The sequence below is a fragment of the Mesocricetus auratus genome, unplaced genomic scaffold (genome assembly GCF_017639785.1).
Source record: "Mesocricetus auratus isolate SY011 unplaced genomic scaffold, BCM_Maur_2.0 Super-Scaffold_100081, whole genome shotgun sequence".
NCBI lineage: Eukaryota > Metazoa > Chordata > Mammalia > Rodentia > Cricetidae > Mesocricetus > Mesocricetus auratus.
This window is the reverse complement of record NW_024429237.1, coordinates 1777562-1800730: the sequence shown is the minus strand read 5'-3', so window position 1 is coordinate 1800730 and position 23169 is coordinate 1777562. Positions and strand designations below refer to the sequence as shown.

Sequence of the window (23169 nt, the reverse complement as noted above, 5' to 3'; positions counted from 1 at the left end):
TTCCTCACTCCATCCCAGCCACACCACCAAGCAAGATCTCATCTCAAGGCCTTGGCACATGCTAGCCACCCGCCCCAGTGTGAACTGTTCTTCCCTGGCTGTCTAGATGGCTACACGCTAATCTCTGCCTGGCTATTAAATGAAGTTACCTTCTCTAGCCAGGCCTGAACCCCCCCCCCCTTTTCTTTTTTAAAGATTTATTTATTTATTTATTTGGTTTTTCGAGACAGGGTTTCTCTGTATTGTTTTGGAGGCTGTCCTGGAACTCTCTCTGTAGACCAGGCTGGCCTCGAACTCACAGAGATCCACCTGCCTCTGCCTCCCGAGTGCTGGGATTAAAGGCGTGCCCCACCAACGCCCGGCCCTTTTTTAAAGATTTATATTTATTGATTTGGAAACAGGCTCTAGCCAGGCGTTGGTGGCACACACCTTTAATCCCAGGACTTGGGAGGCAGAGGCAGGCGTATCTCTGTGAGTTCGAGACCAGCCTGGTCTACAGAGCAAGTTCCAGGACAGCCTCCAAAGCAATACAGAAAAACCCTGTCTCGAAAAAAAACCTAAAAAAAAATTTAAAGAAAGGAAGAAAGAAAGAAAACAAAGAAACGAGGTCTATTATGTAGCTCTGGCTGTCCTGGAACTCAGAGATCCACCTGTCTCTGCCTTCAAGTGCTGAGATTAAAGGCATTTACCACCATGTCCAGCTAGAAACTCACTGCTTTTGACTAGGCTGACTGCCAGAGAGCTCTTAAGCTTGACCTGTCCTCAACCCCTCAAGGTTGGGATATAGGAACATGCAGCAACCATCAGGTTTTTGTGGTTGGTGGAGATCAAACTCAGTTCATACACAATTAAACAGAGTGGTCTCCCCAGCTCCTATGTTTCTCCTTCTTCTTCTTCTTTTGTTTTTGTTTTTCTGAGACAGGGTTTCTCGTAGGTTTAGGAGCCTGTCCTGGAACTAACTCTGTAGACCAGGGTTGGTCCCAAACTCGCAGAGATCCACCTGTCTCTGCCTTCCAAGTGCTGGGATTAAAGGTGTGCGACACCACCACCTAGTTCTCCTCATCTTAAAACAAACAATAACAAAAACTCCACAATTTTCTCATCTGTCATTGTGTTACTGGTCACTTACACTTTAATAAGAATGAAAAGCTGGGGCTGGAGAGATGGCTCAGAGGTTAAGAGCACTGGCTGCTCTTCCTGTGGTTTTGAGTTCAATTCTCAGCAACCACATGGTGGCTCACAATCATCTACAATGAAATCTGGTGCCCTCTTTTGGCCTGCAGGGATACATGCAGACAGAACACTGTATACTTAATAAAATCTTTTTTTGTTTTTTTGTTTTTTTTCGAGACAGGGTTTCTCTGTGGCTTTGGAGGCTGTCCTGGAACTCCCTCTGTAGACCAGGCTGGCCTCGAACTCACAGAGATCCACCTGCCTCTGCCTCCCGAGTGCTGTGATTAAAGGCGTGCGCCACCAACGCCCAGCTACTTAATAAAATCTTTAAAAAAAAAAAAAAAGAAAGGCTGGAGCTGGGCAGTGGTGGCACACGCATTCATCCTCACTCAGGGAATCAGAAGCAAGCAGATCTCTGCGAATTCAAGGTCAGTCTGGTCTACAGAGAGAATTTCAGGACAGTCAGGGCTACACAGAGAAACCCTGTCTCAAAAACAAAACAAACAAAACCCCCACAAGAATGCAAGACAAGGACTTGGAGAGATGGCTCAGTGGTTAACTGCACTGTGGCTCCTCTTTCAGGGGACCAGGGTTCAATTCCCAGCACCCACATGGCAGCTCACAGCCATCTGTAACTCGAGTTCCAGGGGCTCTGATGCCCTCTTTTGGCCTCTGTGGTCACCAAGCACATACACAGGTCACAAACATAAACAAAGGCAAAATACACATGTAAAAAATGGGAAGGAAGGAAGGAAGGGAGGGAGGAAGGAAGGAAGGGAGGGAGGGAGGAAGGAAGGAAGGGAGGGAGGAAGGAAGGAAGGAAGAAGAGACTGCAAGACAAGGGTGTCTTAAAAGCAATGGTCTGTGACCCCAGCCCCCACCCCTCTTCTGTTGTTGTTTTGTTTTTAAGACAGGCTTTCTCTGGTAGCTTTGGACACTGAACTGGAACTCGCTTTGTAGACCAGGCTGGCCTCGAGCTCACAGAGATCTGCCTGCTTCTGCCTCCCGAGTGTAATGAATAAAGTATGCGCCACCACCAGCCAACCTAGCCCACTTTTTAGTCCTCACCATGGTGTCCAGAGTCCATTCATGACAGATTTGAAGTCTTTATTCTTTCCAAATATAAAAATCAGGCTCTTCCCAGGTAGTTCATGAGGCCCAGGAGAAGAATCAAGGAGAAGAATCACATTGCTAAGGAGAATAGGTCTACACCTGATACCAGCCTCTCCCCTTCTCTCCCATCTAAGAAAGCAAAGGGCAGAAGTCATGGCCTCAGTCAAGGTCAAGGCCCCAAGCTGGGTGCCCGTGAGCTGAAGGACTGTAGCAGGCAGCAGGAAGTTGAGGTCTGTCAGTGCTTATCAGCGGGGCGAAGGCTCAGAGAAGCCAGGCGTCCCAGGGGTCCTCGGCGTGCATTGGTGGCCAGTCTTTGCTGTGCCAGGAAGGACTGGGCATGGGCAGGGGACGGCTCCTCCCCAGCCCGTTGCTCCAAGGCCATGCCCTACAGAGACGGTATGATTGACGGGTGAGTGACCTGCCTACGCCATGAGAGCCTGGTAAAGCAGCATGGAGGCAGCCCACTTACCATGCTGTGCCAGGCACTGATGAGCAGCTTTTCCTCCTGCTCGCGCTGACTCCGACTCTTCTCATAGTCCATCTGCCAGGCAAGCAAGAGTCAGGGGCTTGGGTGTGCTGAGGGCCGCAGGGAGGGGAGGGGTGAGCTACCCACCTCCAGGTGCCGTATTCTCATGTTCCGCTCCCAGAGCTGTGTCCTCAGGGTATGGAGTTCCGGGGACACCCCAATGGGTGGCCTCTGCTTGGGTTCCAGGTTCTGAATGACCTAGGGATTAGAAAAAAAATCACAGGAGAATGACCTTGATTATAATGATAGTGACTTTTTGCAGTCACTGATTGAATTTGTTGTTGAGCTATGCTAAGCAACATAGCTCTATCACTATTTTGTTTTGTCATTTGAGATAGGGTCTCATTCAGATCAGGCCTCAAACTTATGATCCTCTTACCTGAGTTACAAGGTGCTACCACACCTGAATCTTTTTCCTTCTGTCTGTCTGTCTAAAACAGAGTCTCTGTATGCAGTTGACCTCAAACTCATGGAAATCTATCCTCCCACCTCTGCTTCCCTAGTGCTGGAATTAAAGGAGTATATCACCATGCCTGGCTCTTTATTTTCCATCTTGCCTAAGCCTGCAGAATAGTTGGGAATAGAGCCTCGAACCACCCAGACCCCTTACTTTGCCTGTATGTTATATATCTGCTTATTTTGTGGGAAACTAGGGATTGAATGCAGGGCCTCCTACTATAATAGTGAGCCACATACCCCACTCCCAGCTGGTAGATTATAGACAAGCATTCTATCACTTAGTCACGTCTCCAGCACCTCACTGGAAGATCTAAGACAGAAGTTCTTCCGCTGAGCTATGCCCCGAAGCCTCTTTGCAGACCCCCCCCCTTGGCAGCAGCACCATGCAAAAGCCTACAGGACACGAAGTGGCATGGAGGGTGTGAACGCAGAGGGCAGAGATATACAAACTGGCGGGAGATGTGAACTCGTGGGAAGCACAGGGAATAGAGGAGGCAGGAGGACAGTGGGACACCTAGCATCCTTACCGAGCGAGCCTTGTCCACATAGCGGCGGTAGCGTTCCTCCATGGCCTGCAAGTCTGCATCCTTCTTCTGCAGGCTGTCCTGCAGCTCCTCAATCCGACGAGCTGCTGAAGAACAAACACGGTCGGTCTCTGAGTCCCACGCTGCACTGTGGGCTCCCTCTAGCTCTGGCTACTGCCGAACCCCACTCACTACTGCTGTCAGTGGGGGGCTCCAGCTCCTCAATGTACTCTCGTTTCCTCTGCAGCTCCAGATCAGCCTCATGCAGCTTCTGCCTGTGGGCATGGAAAAAGCGGATGATCTTGGGCTGGCATCTCTGTCTGTCTATCTGTCTGTGGTGTTGGGGACATAACCCTGGGCCTTGTCGCTCTGCCACTGGGCCACACTCCAGCATCTCACTGACCTCTGGGTGACGCTCTACAGCAGAGACACACTCCTGGCCCACTGGCTTCTCTTTTGTCCTATCGATACCCCAGCAAGTCAGAAGTTTCATTATAGCCACTAAGACCTCCTCGCTTCTAATTATCTCCCTATCCTATGGTCCCCAAGTTGGTCTGGTCCTCATCATCCCTGACCAACCTCTTCCACTTTTAACACCTCAGCTTCATTCTCTATCCAGCAGCCAGGGTTGGTTTTTTGTTTTTAGGATTTTTAAAAAGATTTATTTATTATGTATACAGCATTCTCCTTGCATATATGCCTGCAGGCCAGACAGGGTACCAGATCTCATTACAGATGGTTGTGAGCCACCATGTGGTTGCTGGGAATTGAACTCAGGACCTCTGGAAGAGCAGTCAGTGCTCTTAACCTCTGAGCCATCTCTCCAGCCCATTTTTTTAGGATTTCTTGTTATTTGTTATATGTGGGTCTGAGTGTATGCCACATGTGTCTGTGTGCCTAGGGAGGGGAAAAGAGGGTACTGAACTTCCTGGAGCTGAAATTACAGGTGATTATGAGTCATCTGACAGGGGGACTGAGATTCAAACTTGGTTCTTCTGGAAGACTAGCAAGTGACCTTAATTGCTGAGCCATCTCTCAAGCCCCATCTCTGTTTTTACTTCATGTGGTACTAAGGGCGGAGCCCAAAAGCCTTGTGCATCCAGAGCAGAGCTCTGCCTCTATGTCAGGGTATGGCCACTTGGCTGGGGCTTGCTCAGAGTCCCACATGTCGAGGTGGTCAGCCCCGTGTGTGCCTTAACCACTTGCTCCTCTCTCTGCCTGAGACGAAGTCTCATGCAACCCAGGATGGCCCTGAACTCCTGCCCCTCCTGCCCCTCCTGCTTCTCTCTCCTGAGTGCTGGAATCACAGGCCAGTACCACCATCCCCTACTTTTTCTAAAGGAGATTCTGAGCCAGGCGTAATGGTACATTCTACGACCACAACAGGAGGGAAGTTGAGGCAGGAGGATTACAAGGCCTCAGCCAGTCTGGGCTACAGAGAGAACTTGTTTCATAATAAAACAAGGGGGGTTAAGACCACTTGCTGTTCTCGTAGAGGACCCAAGTATGGTTCCCAGCACCCACACGGTGGCTCACAGCTATCCTGTAACTCAAGTTCCAGGAGCTGGGAACCTTCAAAACACTCAAACACATAAATAAGGCAAACAGAAGATCACACTTGAGAGCAAGACATGGCAGTATACGCCTGTAATCTCAGCACTCGGGAGGCAGACGGCAGGTAAGAGGGGCCAGCCTCAGTTACATGACAACACCCTGTCTCAAAGTAAAGACTGTACTTGACCTGAGCTGACGGATCTCCTCACCCACACTCTTCCACACCCTGGCCCCAAGGGTTCCTAGCCCAGGAGGGACAGCTCTCTGCACTTACAGGTGATCCTCCAGTTTCCTCTTCAGCAGCGTGGGCTGGGGAGAGAAGCAGCAGGGAGTGAGGGGATGGGGGACAAGGTCTGCAAACCTGTGATGGGGTGCTTCCCTGGACCGCGGTACTCACAGTGGCCTTCATCGGGCATCGGGCAGCAGGGGGTTGGGGAGAAAGGAAGATTACTGGGGAGCACAGGTGGTGGGGGAGGTGAGGAGGGGGCGGGCACTCACGTCCTCAGCCTTGCCCTCCTGCTCCTGCAAGGCCTTCCGTAGATCTTCCACCTGGGCCCTCAGCTCAGACAGCTGCTGCTGATCCAGCCTGGTGGGGAAGGGTGCTCAGTACTCGCATTTGGTCGTGTGTAGATCTCCCTTCCAAACAAGCTGACTACGGCTCTGACCTGTGCTGAGTCTCCAGCCCATGGCGTGCACGGTTGGCCTCCTCCAGGTGGCGCTGCAGCTCCTCCTGCCGCTCGCGGTCTGCGGCCTCCTGCTGGCACAGTCGCTTGTTCTCCAGCTGAAGCCGCAAAAGCGTCTCTCTGAGGAACACGGAGAGGAGTAGGGCGGCTGTGCTCCCAGACGGCCCATTAGGTGAAACTCTGGGCCGAATGCTGCCTTGGAAAGAGCCTAGCCTGCCTTGGGGTAGGAGTGCTGAGGACTTGGCTTCAGTGGCTCAGGCTCTGGGGGCTGACCTGGGCATGGCGGATGGAGGGCTAAAGAGGGAAATCGAAGTGGACAGAGCTCCACTTTGATGTGTGCAGGTGGGGGGTGGGGGAGGATTAGAACACTTGCATCCCGCTGTGGAAACAGTAAGAGCTAGGTAGGAGTTCCATGCAGGGTCAAAGGAACTGGACCTAGTAGGCGCTCCAATGACAAACACTAGGACAGGAACCTGGGTCTCAGCTCAAAGTAAGCAGGACTGAAATGTAGGAATTTTGCATCTGGAGTAGAGCCACATGGGTTGGATTGAATCTGTGCATTGAAAAAGTCTCTGAAGCGGAGGCGGTGGTGGCGCATGCCTTTAATCCCAGCACTTGGAAGGCAGAGACAGGTGGATCTCAGTGAGTTCAAGGCCAGCCTGGCATACAAAGTGAGTTCTAGGATAGCCAGGACTGTCACACAGAGAAACCCTTATAAAAGAAAAACTTCTGAAGAGCCTTTGGAACAGTAGCGCCTGAGGCCAGAGCAGAGTAGACTCGGGAACAGGGAAGCCTAAACCAGGCAACCAAGATGGTGGTAGGCTTGTACTCTGAGAGTGGGGCTGAGGAAAAGCCTGGCCTGGACGCCCAGAGCCTTAAGAGACCCCACCATACCTGAGCTCTGCAGGCAGGATTTCTGCTGCCAAGTTCTCCAGGCCAGGAGAGGTGGGATCCAGAGAGAGGTCTGGAGAAAACATGAAATCTTCAGGGTTCTGTGCCCCACGGTCTATCCCTGGGTCCTCTTCAAGGCCCTTTGAGGGCCACTGACCATTCCAACCCAGACTTGAAACTCACCAGCCTGAGCTGATCCCCTCGGCTGCAGCTGGGCACAGCGGAGCTCCTCGTTGGCCTCCCTCAGGGAGTCCCTCTCCATCAGCAGCCGCTGCAGGGACAAGATGCCAGTTGGACCTTCTGGGACACACAGGGCCCGGGCTGCAGGGTCTCTGTCTTACACCTTCTGGGACACACAGGCCCGGGCTGCAGGGCCTCCATCTTACCTCCTTCTCCTTCGCCATCAAGTCACACTTTTCCTCTAGGTTTCGGCACTCAAACAGCCACTTCTCAGCCTTCATGGCCTCTTCCTGCCACTGGCCTTGCAACTCCTGCACCTGCGGAAGAGGAGCTGGTGTGTAAGGAAAGCACCTGCCACCAGGCCTGACAGCCTGGGCTCAATCCCTGGGGCCCCAGAGCAGGGAGAGAACCAGCTTCTCTCTGCAAGCTGTCTTCTGAACCCCACGTGCACACTCACACAAAACAAATAAAAGGTAACTTGAGAAAAGAAGGGAAGCTGGGGCTGGAGAGATGACTCCTCTCTTCCACAGGATAAGGGTTTGATTCCTAAGCATCCACATGGCAGCTCACAACTGTCTGTAACCCTGGTCCCAAGGGATCTGATATCCTCTTCTGGCCTCCATGAGCACCAGGCAAACATGCGGTACAAAGATACACATGCAGGAAACGCCCAAACACACATTAAAAAAGAAAGTGGGGTTGTGGTGGTGCGCGCCTTTAATCCCAGCACCCAGAAGGCAAGAATGAATTCGAGGCCAGCCTGGCCTACAGAGCTAGTAGCAGGCAAGCCAGGGCTACACAGAGAAATCATGGGGAAAGAGAGAGGACGGCAGAGATAGGAGGGGCAGCAATGGAGAAGGGGTGGAGCCAGAAGAGGGGGTGGAGCCAGGAGGGACCTGGTGGCACCAAGAGGGTGCTTAAGAGAAGCGGGTCTTACAAACCCAGTCAGGCCAGGGGTGCATCTAGAGGGCTTGGTCTAGTAATACAAGATGGAAGGCTACAGAGCTGTAGCGCTGGGTCCAGCTGTTAAGGGGTGGCACCACCTCCCTTACCTGTCTGCGCTGAGCCTCGAGCTGGGCACGCAGGGACCCTGCTCGGCGCAGCTCTTCCTCCAGCTGCCGCGTGCGCTCAGCGTGGCTCGCATTACGCTCCTCCAGCTGCCTCACCTGCCGCCTGAGCTCCCGCAGCTCACCCAGGCGGTGGCGGCAGCTGTTCAGAGTGGCCTCCAGCTGCCTTGCGCGTTCAGAGGACTGCCTGAGAAAGGCATAGGGAGTGGAAATTTCAGAGGCCAGCTGGGGTGTTGGGCAGGGAAGGGTTTCAGCCTGAGGGATTCGGATTCGAGGTCTGTAGCTCTATAGGGGTCATTAGGGTAACAGGTTACAACGGAAAGGTTCTCAGGAACTACACACAAAAGAGCTGTGGGGAAAGAGTGAGTGATAAGGACACTTTGGGTCGCGCGGGAGCTGTGAGGAGTCTTCAGAAGCAAGGTGAGCTGTTCCCTGGATGTGTTAACATTCTAAGAGTATAGAGGGCTATAGAATAGGTCTTTGAAGCCGGGCGTTGGTGGCGCACGCCTTTAATCCCAGCAGAGCCTACCCCAAGGCAGGCTAGGCTCTTTCCAAGGCAGAAGCAGGCGGGTCTCTGTGAGTTCGAGACCAGCCTGGTCTACAAGAGCTAGTTCCAGGACAGCTTCCAAAGCCACAGAGAAACCCTGCCTCGGAAAACAAAACAAAAACAAAGGAGAGAGAGAGAGAGAGAGAGAGAGAGAGAGAGAGAGAGAGGAGGGAGGGAGGGAGGGAGGGAGGGAGGGAGGGAGGGAGAGAGAGAGAGAGAGAGAGAGAGAGAGAGAGAGAGAGAGAGAGAGAGAGAGAATAGGTCTTTGGGGATACAGACGACACAGTAGGCTCACAGGGGGCTATGATGATACAGTCTTAGAGGACACCCTTGAAACCAGGGGGCATGACAGGATCCAAATGGGGAGTCTGGAGAGTATTAAATGGGGGTGGGGGGCTGCATTTGTGCTGTCAGGTGTTGGCTATTGACACCGTGAAACCAAGGGAGCTCCATGGATCCTTAGTGGCACTGTGTGGTTCAGGACGGCATGTTGGTACGGCCCAGCGTTAAGTCTAAGCGTTTGGGAGTCGGAGATGCCATAGCACTAGAGAGCACTCTGTCAGTGTCGCAGGTGTGTGGCAGGCGTTCAGGACCTGCTCCCTACCGAAGCTCGTCCATCTCGTCCTTGAGCGCTTGGGCCTCCTGGGATAGGCTGCTCAGGGCTTGGTTCCGTTGCTGCAGCTCAGTGACCTCCCGCTCCAGCTCCACGCAGCGCATCCGCTCGTCTTCCCGGCTGCTCTCCAGCCTGGGGTGTCAGGGGAAAGAAGGATGCTGGTGGGCCCCAGCGCCCCGGCCCCGCCCCAGCGCCCCGGCCCCGCCCCAGCGCCCCGGCCCCGCCCCAGCGCCCCGGCCCCGCCCCGGCTGACCACACCTGAAGTTCTCCTCCTGCAGCTGTTCTAGCTGTGACTGCAGGAGCAACAGCTTCTTGGCAGTGAGGCCCGGGGCACTCTCCACTTGCGAGCGGCCCACCCGTTCCCGTAGGGCAGCGTTCTCTTGTGCCAGATTCTGCTTCTCCTCCGAAAGGAGCACGAGCTGTGGGCGGGGAGACAGGTGAGCTGGAGCACAAACCAGGTTTTGTCTGTAGATGTGCACAAGTGGCCCTGTCCCCTCAGCCTCACCCACCTGCCGCTCCAGATCCAGGCACTGTTGCTGAAGTTCATTTCCCTCCGCCTCCTCACTCAGGAAGTAGTATCTTCGGGACTGAGGAGATGAACAAGGGTTGGGAGATGAAGGACTTGGGGATCCAGTCAGAAGAGAGGGAGAAGAGAAGCTGTGATTTCCAGGGGCCCTGGGGAGGGGTCAAGGAACTCCAGGATCTAAGAGTGGGCTGGGGTCCTAGGAGAACGGAAGAATAGTGATTTTTCTAACCCATGAGACGGGCCAGGCCAAGACTGGAGAGACAGGGGAGATGGTTGATAAAGCTTAAAGATAACAACTCCCTGATCAGATGCTCTCCTGTGATCCCGCCGAGGCTGAGCCAGGCGGATCTAAAGTTCACCCTTGCTGCCTTTCCACCTCAACAGACGGAGAACCAGGGGTGGGTGGTGCTGTGACCTTTAGCAAGTTTCTCTATTTTTACCTGTGTATCAAAGTTCCCGTAAGTGTCCGGTGACAGGGAATCAGGAGTCTCTTTTGTCATGAGCTGCAGAAGGGGGCACTGTGATGAGCTGGGCTCTCTGACACAACCTTCAAGGCTTCTACAGATCAGCCTAGAGCCCTTCTCCCCTTCCCCCAGGCTAGTGTAGCTGAGAGCACCTGCCCAGAGGCTGCCTCCAGTGCAGAAAAAGGCCAACACTTCTAAGGCTACAGGGTTCTGACTTATAGTCCACATACACAGATCTTGAATGGCTGACTTCCAGGCAGAGGCCAGACCTTACCAGGCAGGGTGAGGGCTGTGCCTTGTTACCCGTGTCCCCTCCCCTGATACTTGAGGACTGTTACAGGGGATGCCCTCCCCTACCTCCTGGATGGCTTCCATCACTACATGTTGAACAGTCTCCTCCAGCGTCATAATCCTCTGGATATACTCTGGGGGTGAAGGAGGAAGTGAGCGGCTGAGACCAGCGATGGGTCAGAGAGGAAAGAGCATTCTCCGAGAGCGCCGACTGCCTCCCCTCTAGCCCTCCTCATACCCTGTTTTTTCTCACAACTGATAGCACAGCCCAGGACCAACTGAAGCAGTTTGCCGAGCTCTGCAGGGTCTGAGAACTCGCCAATGAGGCTCACATCTGGAAGGTGCTGTTCTGATAAAGGATGTCCCAGAACCTGAGAGCACAGAGAGAAGGAGATGTCAGGGTCACACATGGAACTGTCTCCCAACCCAGCCCGCTAAATCCCTTTGCAGTTACTCACATCCTTCGAGTATTCCATCAAGCTCCGTAAGACCTTCTCCAGTTTCCTGACCTGGTGAGGCCAAGGAGTTATGTGTGCATGGAGGTCTAGAGAAATGCTCCTAAGTCTGTCCTCCTCCCGCCCCCCAATTTTCTCTCCCTGCTTACCCCCTTGTTGCGTGGTCCTGTTCTAAACACCCTTCTCTGGGCTAATCTGCATCGCCTGTACTCAGTGTCTGCCTGAGAAGCCAATGGCTTCTTGCTACCTGGACTACTAATGCCGTCTCTCACTTGGATGCCTGTACCCCCTGCTTCTCATCTCCCACCGTTCTGTGTGGAAGTGGGGTGGGAGTAGGCGTTCTGGTGATCAAACCCAGGGCCTTCCGTGTGGTAGACAAGGGCTTTCCCACTGAGCCACGGTTCCAGCCCCTCACTGCTGGATTCTAGGCAAGCTGTTGCCCACTAAACTGAATTCCCAGCCCTTCATCTATTCTTGCTGTCTACTCTGCATTCCTCCCCAAGCAGCTAGGGGGAGCTTCTAAATGGGCTAAGCCAGGTTGTATCTTTTTTTTGCTAAAACCATGGTGGCCTTTGCCTTTAATCCCAGCACTTGGGAGGCAGAGGCAGGAAGATTTCTTAATTTGGGGCTAACCTGGTCTACAGAGCAAGTTCCAGGACAGCCAGGGCTACACAGAGAAACCCTGTCTCAAGAAGCCAAAGCTAGTGGGGAGTGGGGAGGCTGCTCTGCCTCCTGGCCTGCTAAGCCCTTGGTGGTCTTGGGCTTGATCTATTCCTCTTTCTCTGCCATTCCCTACTCAGCCCCTCCCACTTTAGAGAGTCTACAGTCCCTGTTCCCTGTACACGGAAAAGCATTTCTCCAAGTCTCACGTGGAGATAAGCCCACCTCAAGAAAGCACCTACCCACCTCCTATTACCTGTTTTTTGGAGGTAGGTTTCTCTCTGTGTATCTCTGGCTGTCCTGAAATTCACTCTATAGACCAGGCTAGCCTTGAACTCACAGGGATCCACCTGCCTCTGCCTCCCAAGTGCTGGGATTAAAGGCTTGCGCCACCAACGCCCCACTGGTTTTTGTTGTTGCTGTTAAGATTTATTTTATTTTTTAAATTATTGTGTGTTGAGCTGGGTGGTGGTGGCGCATGCCTTTAATCCCAGCACTTGGGAGGCAGAGGCAGGTGGATCCCTGTGAGTTCGAGACCAGCCTGGTCTACAAGAGCTAGGTTCCAGGACAGCCTCCAAAGCCACAGAGAAACCCTATCTCTGGGAAAAAAAATTACTGTGTGTGTGTGTGTGTGTGTGTGTGTGTGTGTGTGTGTGTGTACTCGCGCACCTGCCTGCAGAGGCCAAAAGTGTGAGATCCCCTGGGGCTGGAGTTACAAGTGGTTCAGAGCTGCCTGATATCTGTGCTGGGAACTAAACTTGAATCCTCTGGAAGAGCAGTATTCACTCTTGACCACTAAGCTATTCCTATAGCCCAGTTTTGTTTTTTGAAACAACATCTCTTGTGGCTCAGAATGGCTTCTGACTTGCTTGTGTAGCCACCAAGATTGACCTTGAGTTCTTGATCCCCTTGCCTCCTACAACCTGGGATCCCAGCATGCCACCTACCTGGCCTGGCTATCACTCCCGCTATCCCCCTGCTACTGGAGAAGGAACTCAGGACCTTGTATATGGTGAGAAAATTCTCTATTGTTGAACTCTATTCCTGTCCCCTCCGCCCCTTAAAGTTTTGAGACAGGATCTTAATAAGTTGCCCAGGCTGATGGAGAATTTGCCATCCTCCTGACTCAGCATACCAAAATAGCTGGGATTATAGGCATTTGCCACCTTACCTCTTGGATGTTAACAACTGTGTGTGTATGTGCTTTTTGCCCACATCACAAGAATGATGGCAAGTTTTTGTCTCATGGTGGGTGCTGATCACCAGACATCTGGCCCTTTTCCTGGCTCGTGTGCCTGTCCATTATGCAGGACATGTGTCTAGCTGTCCCTTTAGGATCACCTCGTAAGTCCATCCTCTAGTTTTTCCCTAGTCATGAGTCCCCGTGTCACCTTCAGCCTCCAGCTGGGACTTGGGTCCTCTGAGATGCCCTGGATCCACGTCTCGTTGAACCAGGAAGGGTCTCTAGGGGAGAAAAGGTGGGATGAGCCGGTGGGGAGCCCTTGGGGATCCTCCCACTGGGCCCCGACTCACATCTGATTCAGCACATGGGCTATGGCCAGTCCGTTGCTCAGGTCCTGGGGGCTGGCACAGGGGAGTGGAACTTGGAACGTCTGCAACTAAAGGGGGCCAGAAGGGGCAACAGGAAAGTTCAAGATCTGGAACACTTCTTTTGCAGACTTTGCCCCAGGCATCAAGACACCGCCCAGAGTTAGAGGACGCTGGCCTGTAGCTTCAGCAGATCAACTCTGCGGGGGCGTGGCTTCTACACACCTGGGCAGGAGGGGGCGTGGCCTTACTTCACCCAGCCAAACCCAGCGAGCCTAAGTCAGGACGTTACCACGGGTCACCTGGTCCCCACAGCTAACATGTGACCAGGCCTGTGCCCCCCCCAGAGGGCGGGGCCTCACCTGTTCTTGCCTCTCAGGCCTGCCCACGTGACAGGAGCAGGTGGCCAGGTCAAAGTCCAACGGCCCAGCAAAGCCTATGACCTATTCCTCCTTCCAGCCCCAAGACAGAGGAGAGCTGCCCAAGGCAGGGCGAGAAGAGAGGGCACACACCTGACCCAGCCCCGCCCCCCAGACCTACCCAGGTGAGCAGAGACCCGCATAGCTCGGCCTTGTCCATACTCATGGCTCCGGATCGAATTCGATCCGGGCCAAGGAGCCCCGGCGCGCAGCAGCAGCCTCCGGGTCCGCCACCAGCGAGCGCCCGAAGCCCAGACCTCCCGCTCGGCCTAGAGCGCCGCCCCGCTCCACCCCGCCCCCTAGGCAAGGCCCCGCCCCAGACACGTGATCTCTTCCAACTGCGAGCCCTCGCCTCTCTCCCCGCCCCCCTCGCCATCTTGGATGCGGCACGTTAGGCGAGCCCAGAATTCTGCCGCTAGGTGTCAGTTTAGCCCAGCCGTGCCGACACGAGAGTGGTGGCCTCGGCTCCTCGTGGCCTCTTTCTGCGGCGGAGTGGTCCTCGTGATGCGTCTACGGCGGAACCACCGCACTGAATTTCACAGGCACATTCGCGTGCTTTCCCCGAGGATGGAAGAAATCTTCCTGTCCAGCCGCGTTACGATCCGAGCCTTTCTTTGTATGGGCGGAGAGATAATTGATAAGAGTCTTCCCCGGAGAAGGGACTCTGGATTGCTTCAAGAAGAAACGGGTGTGGTCGGGAGCAGGAAGGGTCAAGCAGGCACACGCATCCCGAGTGACGGGCATGCGCGCTTGCCCAGCCTCTTCCACTGAGCTCCCAGCTCCCTCCCGGCCGCCGGGGCTTCGAGCATCTCCTAAAACACTAGGCTAGGCCAAAGCTGTGGGTTGTCTGAAACCCACCAGGGGGCGCGCAAACCGCTGGTAAGCCTTCAGGGAAAAGGGTGCGTCCACCGGTTGAGCCCGCTTAGATGATCGCAGAGAGCTCAGAAGAAAGAAATCAATAGCTAACGATAGTCTCAAGACAGTGGAGTGCTTACTATTCGCAGTTTTACATTAAACTACATTCACAGACAATCGAATGTCCTTCGTGACCCTCAGAGTCAAGGGCTACTCTAATTCCCCGTTTTCTGATTTCTTAATTTTGGAAACTTATTTTAAAAAATTTCAAATCCCACGTTTTGCAGATGAGTAAAAACCGGTTACAAACTACACCGACTTTCGTCGGGGTAAAGCCTTAGACGGCGCCCTTTGACCCCTGGGTCCACTGACAGCCCTTCCCCCGCAGGTGGGTGGGGTAATGTGCTGCTGTAATTAGAGGCTATTAGACGTGCCCAGAGGGAGGAGCGGGCCGACTCTGCTTTGGGGCGGGTTCAGGTAGGGTGGAGAGGGGGAGCGATGTTGAGCCCGGATCCCGCGCATCAAGCCTAGCTGGGATCCAGCGACCCTGTCCCAGTAGGGTGAGCGGAGTGACATCAGCCTCCCTCCCTCAGTCTTACAAGAGAATTGTCAGTCTACCACAGACACTCGATTACAACCCACTCAAGCTCTCAGCTGCACACACCAGAGAGCTTGGAAGGTGATTCACACTTCCACAACCCCTTCACGCCTTGTTTTCCAGACTCCAGTCTCTGGGAACCTATGGAGTCTGGAAAACCTATGTGCTTTGGGACTGGACTGACTTCCCCTGGGCATGGGAGTTGCTGCTGGCTCCACCATCCCACATCCACCAGAGAAGTTAATACCCCAAAGTGGAAACAAAGCTAAGCTATCCTACACACGCACACGGGCGCGCGCGCGCGCGCGCGCACACACACACACACACACACACACACACCCATAGCCAGGAACCATGACTATTACAAGAATTTGTGGCTGACATCTGGGACATCTAAAATTTGGGGTGAGGCATTACAGTGATTTTGAAGAAGAAATCTGAGAATCCAGGTACTTGTGTATGAGAGGGTGACTTATTGTTCATTTTTTGGCTTTTCTATTTTTTGTTTGTTTTTCAAGACAGGGTTTCTCTTTGTAACAATCCTAGCTGCCCTGGATCTCACTCTGTAGACCAGGCTGGCCTCGAGCTCAGAGATTTGCCTGCCTCTGCCTCCTGAGTGCTGGGATTAAAGGTGTATACCACCACCATCCAGCTGGGAGGGTGACTTAGTGATGTTATAGGCATCCAAGATGTCAGGAAGTCAAGACTTAAGTAAAGCTAGGGAGGAAGAGGCAGATGGATCTCTGAGTTCGAGGGCAGACTGGTCTACAGAGAGTTCCAGGACAGCCAGGGCTACACACAGAAACCCTGTCTGGAAGAAACAGAAACAAACCTGGGGGGGGAAAAAAAAGAGTTAAATGATGTTTAGGAGCTGAGTGAGATGGTACCTACCTGTAATTCCAGCACTCTGAAGGCAGAGGTAAGTAGATACATAACCAAATAAATGCATGAAGATACTGCACTCTCTGCTGGGGAAGGAGCTATAACCTTCCCCTTGGGTCAGCAGGGAGCTCCAGCTTTTAGGGGAAGAAAAGGAGACTGTGATATGGGCAGTAGGGAAAACTTGCAATCTGTTTTACAAACAAGGAGCCATGCTGTGAATTTAAGTATCTTTAATTCTACACAAAGAGCCACAACCTTTTCTTTGGGACTGACCTCACATTTAGAAGGATGCCAGTGGATCTTAGATGTAGTGAACCTCAAAGTTTGCTAAGATCTGAAGGTCTCCATTTGTAGGAACCAAGAGGCCCCACTTTGCAAGTTTGGATCAGTAACTTCCAGCTGGTTTGGGGATCCTACCTCCTCCTACTTTGTTTCCAAGGACAGCTGGGCTCAGCCTGGGTTGTAATGCTGGGAAGTGAGTGACTCAACCCCTCTCTAAGGCCACAGCTGGACCCCAGCCCATCTCCTTCAGCCTGCACATCTGGAATTTGATCCCATCATCACAGCTGGGATGGAGACCCTGAGTTCCACAACAGAGGACACCACTCCCTCCCCCTCTCCATTGAGTATGTAAAACCCTCTGTGTGAATTCCTTGTACCATTACCATGGAAACACTGACAGTCTTCCTGCACCCAGTTACTCTGGTTCTTTCTGCAGCAGCTCCTATCCTGCTCCCACCCCACCACTTTGTGTTCCTAAGTCAAGGGAAATATGCTTATATCTGTGTAGGGGTGAGGTAGTGGGTTTATGATTGGGATAGCCTCCACTTGTGTCTTGGGATCCTTGAGTTAGTACAACTGAGTGTGTGTGTGTGTGTGTGATTTGATGGCTGTCAGGAAGTTCAGGGCATCAATCTGTGTATAATACGCCAGCTTAGGGGCTGGAGAGGTGGCTCAGAGTATGATAACAGCACTTGTGCCTGCTGGAGAACCAAGTTTGGTTCATGTGGTTCATAACCAGCCATAACTTCAGTACCAGGAGATTTGACATATTAGGCCAACACTCATAATAATTTTAAAAAGAGTCTAAAAAGAAGCTTGAAAAAAACTAGGAGTAGTGGTACACACCTGTAAAATCTACACCTGGAAAGGGCAGACAAAAGGATCAGGAATTCAAGGCAAGTTGTAGGTGAGGCTAGACATCCTAAAACACTGTCTCAAACACAGTAAGCACAGGTCAGTTTGGAGGAACCTTTAATCCCAGCACTCAGAAGGAAGCAAGTGGGTCTTTGTGAGTTCAAGCTCAGCTTGGTCTACATAGTAAGACCCCGTCTCAGAAACAACAAACCAAAACTATGGTTGCCCAGCCTTGCTGGCACACATCTTTAATCCCCAGCACAAGGAAGGCAAGGGCAGGTGGATCTCTGAGTTCAAGGCTAAACTGACCTGCTTAACAAGTTTCAGGGCCAGAGTGAGACCCTGTCTCAAAACAAACAAAAATTCTGGCTTAGGGGTGCCAGGGAGTTCCATCCATACCCCCCTTGTGTTTCTTGTATAGTTCCAACAGAGTCTAGAAGACTGTTCTGTTCTGATTCTGGCTTCTTTTTTTTGTTTTTTTGTTTTTTTTGTTTTTTTTTTTTGAGACAGGGTTTCTCTGTGGCTTTGGAGGCTGTCCTGGAACTCGCTTGGTAGTCCAGGCTGGTCTCGAACTCACAGAGATCCGCCTGCCTCTGCCTCCCGAGTGCTGGGATTAAAGGCGTGCGCCACCAACGCCCGGCTCTGATTCTGGCTTCTTGTGTCTGCTGACCACAGCATCTGAGAATGACCCTCCTTTGGGGTCAGTGTCTGTGCTATTCTTTGTGTGAGAATGTGTGACAGCTGGTGCCTCAGGTTGACATTAGGATCTACGTCTGTAACCATACCCTACTGCTCGTTCTCCAATTTAGGGGAATCCATGTTTCTGATATTAGACACTCTACTTTTTTCCAGCTTTTGTTTTTCTGTGATAATGAGCCCTTATGCATGAGTCCTGGCATATCATGCCCCTTTATTTATTTATTTATTTGGTTTTTCGAGACAGGGTTTCTCTTTAAACAATCAAAGTATCAATGATGACATGGCTGTCTCAGCCATAATTTCCATGTGAGAGGTACTTGTGGAACAATCCAAACCCCAGGTAACAGAGGCTGTTATACATTACCTCAATGGGATAGCATATATAAACTTTTGTGTGTGCATAAGGTTGTGTTTATGTATCTGTCACATTCCTTTATATGGCACATGTGCTGAGAAACTGCTTCTAGGTCTAAGTCCCTGTGAGACTGTGTGACTCTGTCAGTGCTCGCAGGGCTGCCTAAACAGGGTTCCTGCTAGAGTGTGTCAGGTGTATTCTGTGCACGTGTGACACTGTGGGTCAGGGTTGTTTGTGTCCTTGTGTGTAGATGAGGGTGTCAAAGTCACACAGACAGCCAACTCGGTGGAGGCAGGACATGCGCACCACTGTCGCTATCCTCAACTCTCCCTCTGGGAGGACTCCACCCCGCACTGCGGGGGCGCGTGCGTCGTTCGTGACGTGAGACACGACGGAGTTCGCTGCGTGCGTGGAGCCCGACGCGGTCGTGCGTGCGAGTACAAGCCGGGGGGTGGGGTGTCTGTACGCATGCTTGAGAGCGCGGGGGCAGCCGCGGGAGCGCGCGGGGCCCAGTGCTGCGGAACCAGAGACTTTGGAGCGCAGGTGAAACTCCGAGGTGGGGGAGAGACTGCCGTTAACCCCTTCCTGCCCGACCTGAAACTCGGGGCCCCAGGGCCGAACGAACGGGGGCTTCCCCAGCTTGCTGGGCGGGGCAGTCCCTGCTGGGTAGACCTTCCTCCAGAGAGCTGAGACACCCCCCCGTTGCCATGGAAACAGCTTCCTGGATCACTCGCGCGCTTGCTTCCTCCGGCTCTGCCCTTCCTCCCTACGACCACGTGCTTGCTTCCCGCTCCTGATCTCTGCACCGCAGGGCTGGGGGTCAGTAGGGCCAGGGTGTGCGTGACTCAAGCCAGCCCTGGGGTCCCCAGACCGCACTCGGCCTCACTCCCCTTGCTCTGCCTGGGTGACTCATGCCTCGCGGCTTTCCCTGTGTGTGACTCAGGCCCCTGGGGAGGGGACTTTGGGACCCCCCCAAGGCATCCAGGACTAGGAATCAAGTTCTGAAGACCTCGAGTGAGGGGTTACCCTTTGGGAGACAGGAGGCCAGGTGGGCGTCCCTTTTCACTGGCCATTTCGAAAGTCATTGGGGGCACTTTCCCCATCCCTAAATTAACAGAGCCTCCCCGGCCTGGCTCCGGGAACTCAGTGCCCCCGCCCACCAGCCCACAGGAAGTTTTGGCAGAGCCTATCGTGGCAATGAAACGGTTAAAGTCGTTTTCTTATTCATTTCATGCAGGGGCTTTTTTGACTCAGAGCAAGCGGGTACCCCCTTGAAAACTTGGCCTCGCAGGGACTGGGACTCCTACTGCACCCACAGGGGGCTGCGTAGCTGGCTGTGGGTCCCGTGAGCAGCAACTGCGAACAAAGCTCGGCTCAGCTCAAATCCTGTCTCTGTCCTCACTTGTTTTTCCACCTGAAAATTATGTCCAGCTCGTTGAGGTGTTGTGTTGATTAGCTGAATAATAGATGGGACGCTCCGAACTCAGGGCTGGACACGGAGGCAGGGAGGTGTTTCAGACCTGGGTGTCCAGCTGCCCAGTAGAAAACACCTACTCCATGCCCCACCCACGCTCTCTAAGGCCATGGGGTTCATTCTGTCCACCCCAGCCCTGGGCTGGCACCCAGGAAGTGAGAGGCGGGGCAGGAATGAGGCAGAACCTGTTGGGCTAGTCCCTTCCCCGCCCCCCACCCTCATTCTCATGCCCTGACAAGGACCCCCCCTACACGATAACGCCCCACCCCCGCCACCCTGGACGCCTGGGTCCTGACCTGCGGGTGGCCGGAAACAACGTCTAGGGAACATCCTGTGGACGACTAGCTGGACAGACAAGAGGGTCAGCCCCTCCCAGGGCAGGGCAGACATAGGCTGGGGGCAAAATAAACATGGCCCTGAGTGGCCAGACTGCGGGGGGAGGGGTGAAGTGGGGGCGCTCTGCAAGAATGTCCACAAATACTCGGTCACCCTGAGAGAGCAAGTCCAGAGAGCAAACCTTCATGACCCAGACCACCAAGGCATCTACGTAGTCAGGGACACACAGGCAGGGAAAGCAGACATCTGTCTGGTTAAGACACCCAGCAGTGGCCAATACAGTGACAGTCAAGTCAAAAACAAGCGCTCTGGAGATACTCTGTGTAGAGGAGAGAGAGCACACAGAGCAGCCACAGATCAGTAGGAGACAGGCTGGGGATGTATCTCAGTGGTCTAGTAAGCACCAGGAGGCAGTGGATTCAATCTCCAGAATTCAAACGAAGCTCAAACCTAGGTGTGACCCAGATAAAGCAGCTTTGCTCACAGGCTGGATATCAGTACACAGAAGTGCACATTGTGGTTTGACAGTCTCAGACAGGACAGAAGCAAACTGAGAGACTCGAGGCCACATGCACAAGCAACATTATTACTGTACAGAAGCAGGAGAGACAAACATCTATAGGCAGATGTACAGAGGAATCAGTCACCTACACACCATGTCAGAGTGCCCCAGGCACCTACCAATGTAACTGCGGCACATACATTTGAAGATGGAGACTTATACACAGTCACCTTGAGGGTTTGTTTTTTAATTTTTTGAGACAGGTTCTCACTGTGTAGCCCTTGTTAGCCCAGACTTCAATTTGTAGACCCAGCTGGTCTCGAACTCACAGAGATCCACCTACCTCAGACTTCTGAGAGCTGGGATTAAAGGCCTGTGCCACCATGCCCACCTCTTAATGGACCTAACCAAGATGAACAGGAGGATGCAGATAGATACATTCCCAACTACAGTCTGGATAAACAATAATACCTAATGCAGAGAGGCAGAAACAGTCCACAGCCCGGCATTCATGAAGACATGAATGGAGACACCCTGACAGAAGCTGTGACTAATGACACGAGTACACTACTCATGAACCACACAGGGCTCATGCTCTCTCATGTACACATACAGCCAGCCATACCACATAACACACGCACGCATGAGCGCGCGCGCACACACACGCAACACACAAGCACGTGCGCGCACACACACAAGGCAAACAGACGATCTAGTCTTCTCTCTCTCATAGGCACACATAGACCACAAAAAAGACATAAAATATACCCTCTCTACCCCCCTGCCCCTGTCTATGTTTGGAATATATGGATAGCCATGGCTGGTCTATACGTGTGTGGGAGGCAAGCAGGTACACATAAACACAGAGACTAGCCATATACCACACACAAACATCCAGACATCTCATATATGTAAGGCAAATATGTATGTTGCACACACAAATCAGATACAAATTATGTTAGCTCTATGTATGCCCAGAATTGAGCCATATATGGCCCATGCAGTAGAACACACACACACACACACACAAATACCACCTCACTCCATCCACACAAAGCAGAAATGAAGTCTCACACATAGGCCCACACCCCCTGCAGGTTTGGAACAACATGTAGACAGATGTCCTGAGCAGGCCTCATGCACTCACACAGGCCCTAACAGGCCAGCCACCCTTGCGTGCGCGCACGCACGAGCACACACACACACACCGCCACACTCGCACACACACACACACACCCTTTGCTGAGGTTCTGTGGGGCCAGAGATGCTGGTACTTCCTCTCCCAACATCACCCCACTTCCCTGCTGTTCTCCCACTTCCCCTGCTGGGCAGATCAGTTGTTTTCTAAGGCTGTTTCTCTTAAAGGGGACACCTTGGAGCTCAGGCCCCCAAGTCTTGGGCAGCCGTGTGGGAAACTCCCCGTGGGCCCAGTTGAATCAATGTGAGGATACAGCCTGTTTCCAAGAAAACGAAGCAACTTCCTCTCCAGATCAGGGGCAATGGACCCCTAAAACCACAGAATAGGGGAGGGAGGTGGCTGACAGGCCGGGGCTTCCAAGATGAAGACCTCTGGGATGGATTCTTACTTTCTTCTGGCCCAGCCACCAGTCCACACCCAGGGGCAGGGACAGGAGACGGGGTGCTGTAACTTGTGGGTTCCCGCCCCAGCCTGCCCACTGGCTGACTCACAGGTAGCCCCCAGCCCAGTTTCCTGGTGGCAGCCCTGGAACCAGTCAGTGAGGGCAGGGAGGAGAATGGTCACCAAACTATTTATAAGAAGGAGAAGTCCCTGGTGCCAGGGCCAAAAGCCCCAGAGAGACTGTGGGTGGGTGGGTGGGGGTGAACTTCCTCCTTATCCTGAGTGGTAGCCCCTGGGCCCAGGCCCAGGGGTATGCAGAAGCCTGACAAGGAAGGGCCAGCCTGGTGTGATCTGCAGCCCAGGCGGCGCGGGGGAGGGGGCTATCTCCACACCCTCCACACTGGGCAGGCCTGGCGCCAGCAGGGCGACTTGAGGAGGTGGTGCCCAGGCCACAAGAGTGGGAATGGAAGGGGCCTGGAACCGGCTGTACCAGCTTGGCCGGCCCTGCCCTCCCGGGTTGGCCTCTTCCCCACCCCCTGCTCAAACACCAGCAAGTGCGAAGGAAGACCCCAGGCTGCGTTGTTGCCACTGTCACCTTTCTGTGCCCGGCTCTGCTTCTCCCAGAGAGGGAAAAAAGACAGGTCCTCTGCAAAAAGCCCGAGAGAGCTCTGTGTGCCCATCTCCAGCACAGGAGGCTCGGGGAGCCAGCCCTCATTCCATACACACCAAACCCATTCTAGGCCTCCTAGCTCTGAGACATTACTAAAGGCCCTTCATTCCCCGTGCCTCAGTTTCTCATATGTTAAATGGAAATTCACACAGCATGCAATTGCCTGGGTCACTGGAAGTAGCCAATGACCAACTTTATGTAAGCCACTTCAGAACATTGTCTGGTCCAGGGTAAGAACCATCTAAGTGTTAGCTATTAAAATAATAATTACTATTTCTCAGACAGTCTGTCTGCCTGTCTTAAGTGTCTCCCAGTCTCCGTGTCTGCAGAAGACTAACCTGGCCACATCTGTGTCTCTGGGTGTCTCCCCTCGGCCTGCCTCCTTGCCC

At 53.2% G+C, this 23169-nt stretch overlaps 1 protein-coding gene and 2 long non-coding RNA genes across 8 annotated transcripts; 2 read left to right on the top strand and 1 right to left on the bottom strand.

The window, feature by feature from the left end:
* Nucleotides 1-2263: 2263 nt before the first annotated feature.
* On the bottom strand, nt 2264-13972 carry Hook2 (hook microtubule tethering protein 2). 5 transcript variants are annotated; one of them, XM_040736776.1, is made up of 23 exons: nt 13815-13972; nt 13260-13345; nt 13118-13190; nt 11070-11120; nt 10850-10982; nt 10678-10745; nt 10297-10359; nt 9840-9917; nt 9589-9749; nt 9322-9462; nt 8156-8357; nt 7310-7420; nt 7107-7194; nt 6927-6996; nt 6015-6152; nt 5848-5935; nt 5747-5752; nt 5624-5658; nt 3988-4070; nt 3799-3902; nt 2900-3010; nt 2756-2827; nt 2264-2671 (listed from the first exon to the last, which is right to left on the bottom strand). In XM_040736776.1, exons 1-23 carry the CDS (start codon nt 13857-13859, stop codon nt 2522-2524), a joined length of 2157 nt encoding a protein of 718 aa, XP_040592710.1. In that variant the 5' UTR covers nt 13860-13972; the 3' UTR covers nt 2264-2521. The 5 variants fall into 5 exon arrangements, with proteins under 5 accessions (XP_040592710.1, XP_040592711.1, XP_040592712.1 ...); XM_040736777.1 differs by having other exon boundaries at nt 3799-3899; XM_040736778.1 differs by lacking the exon at nt 5747-5752.
* Nucleotides 13375-16720, top strand: LOC121136398. Its single transcript, XR_005873486.1, has 2 exons — nt 13375-13818; nt 16383-16720. It is a non-coding gene; the product is annotated as an uncharacterized LOC121136398 (long non-coding RNA).
* Nucleotides 16721-18345: 1625 nt separating this feature from the next.
* Nucleotides 18346-19658, top strand: LOC121136404. 2 transcript variants are annotated; one of them, XR_005873491.1, is made up of 2 exons: nt 18346-19038; nt 19457-19658. It is a non-coding gene; the product is annotated as an uncharacterized LOC121136404 (long non-coding RNA). The 2 variants fall into 2 exon arrangements; XR_005873492.1 differs by having other exon boundaries at nt 18346-19267.
* The last annotated feature ends 3511 nt before the right edge of the window (nt 19659-23169 follow it).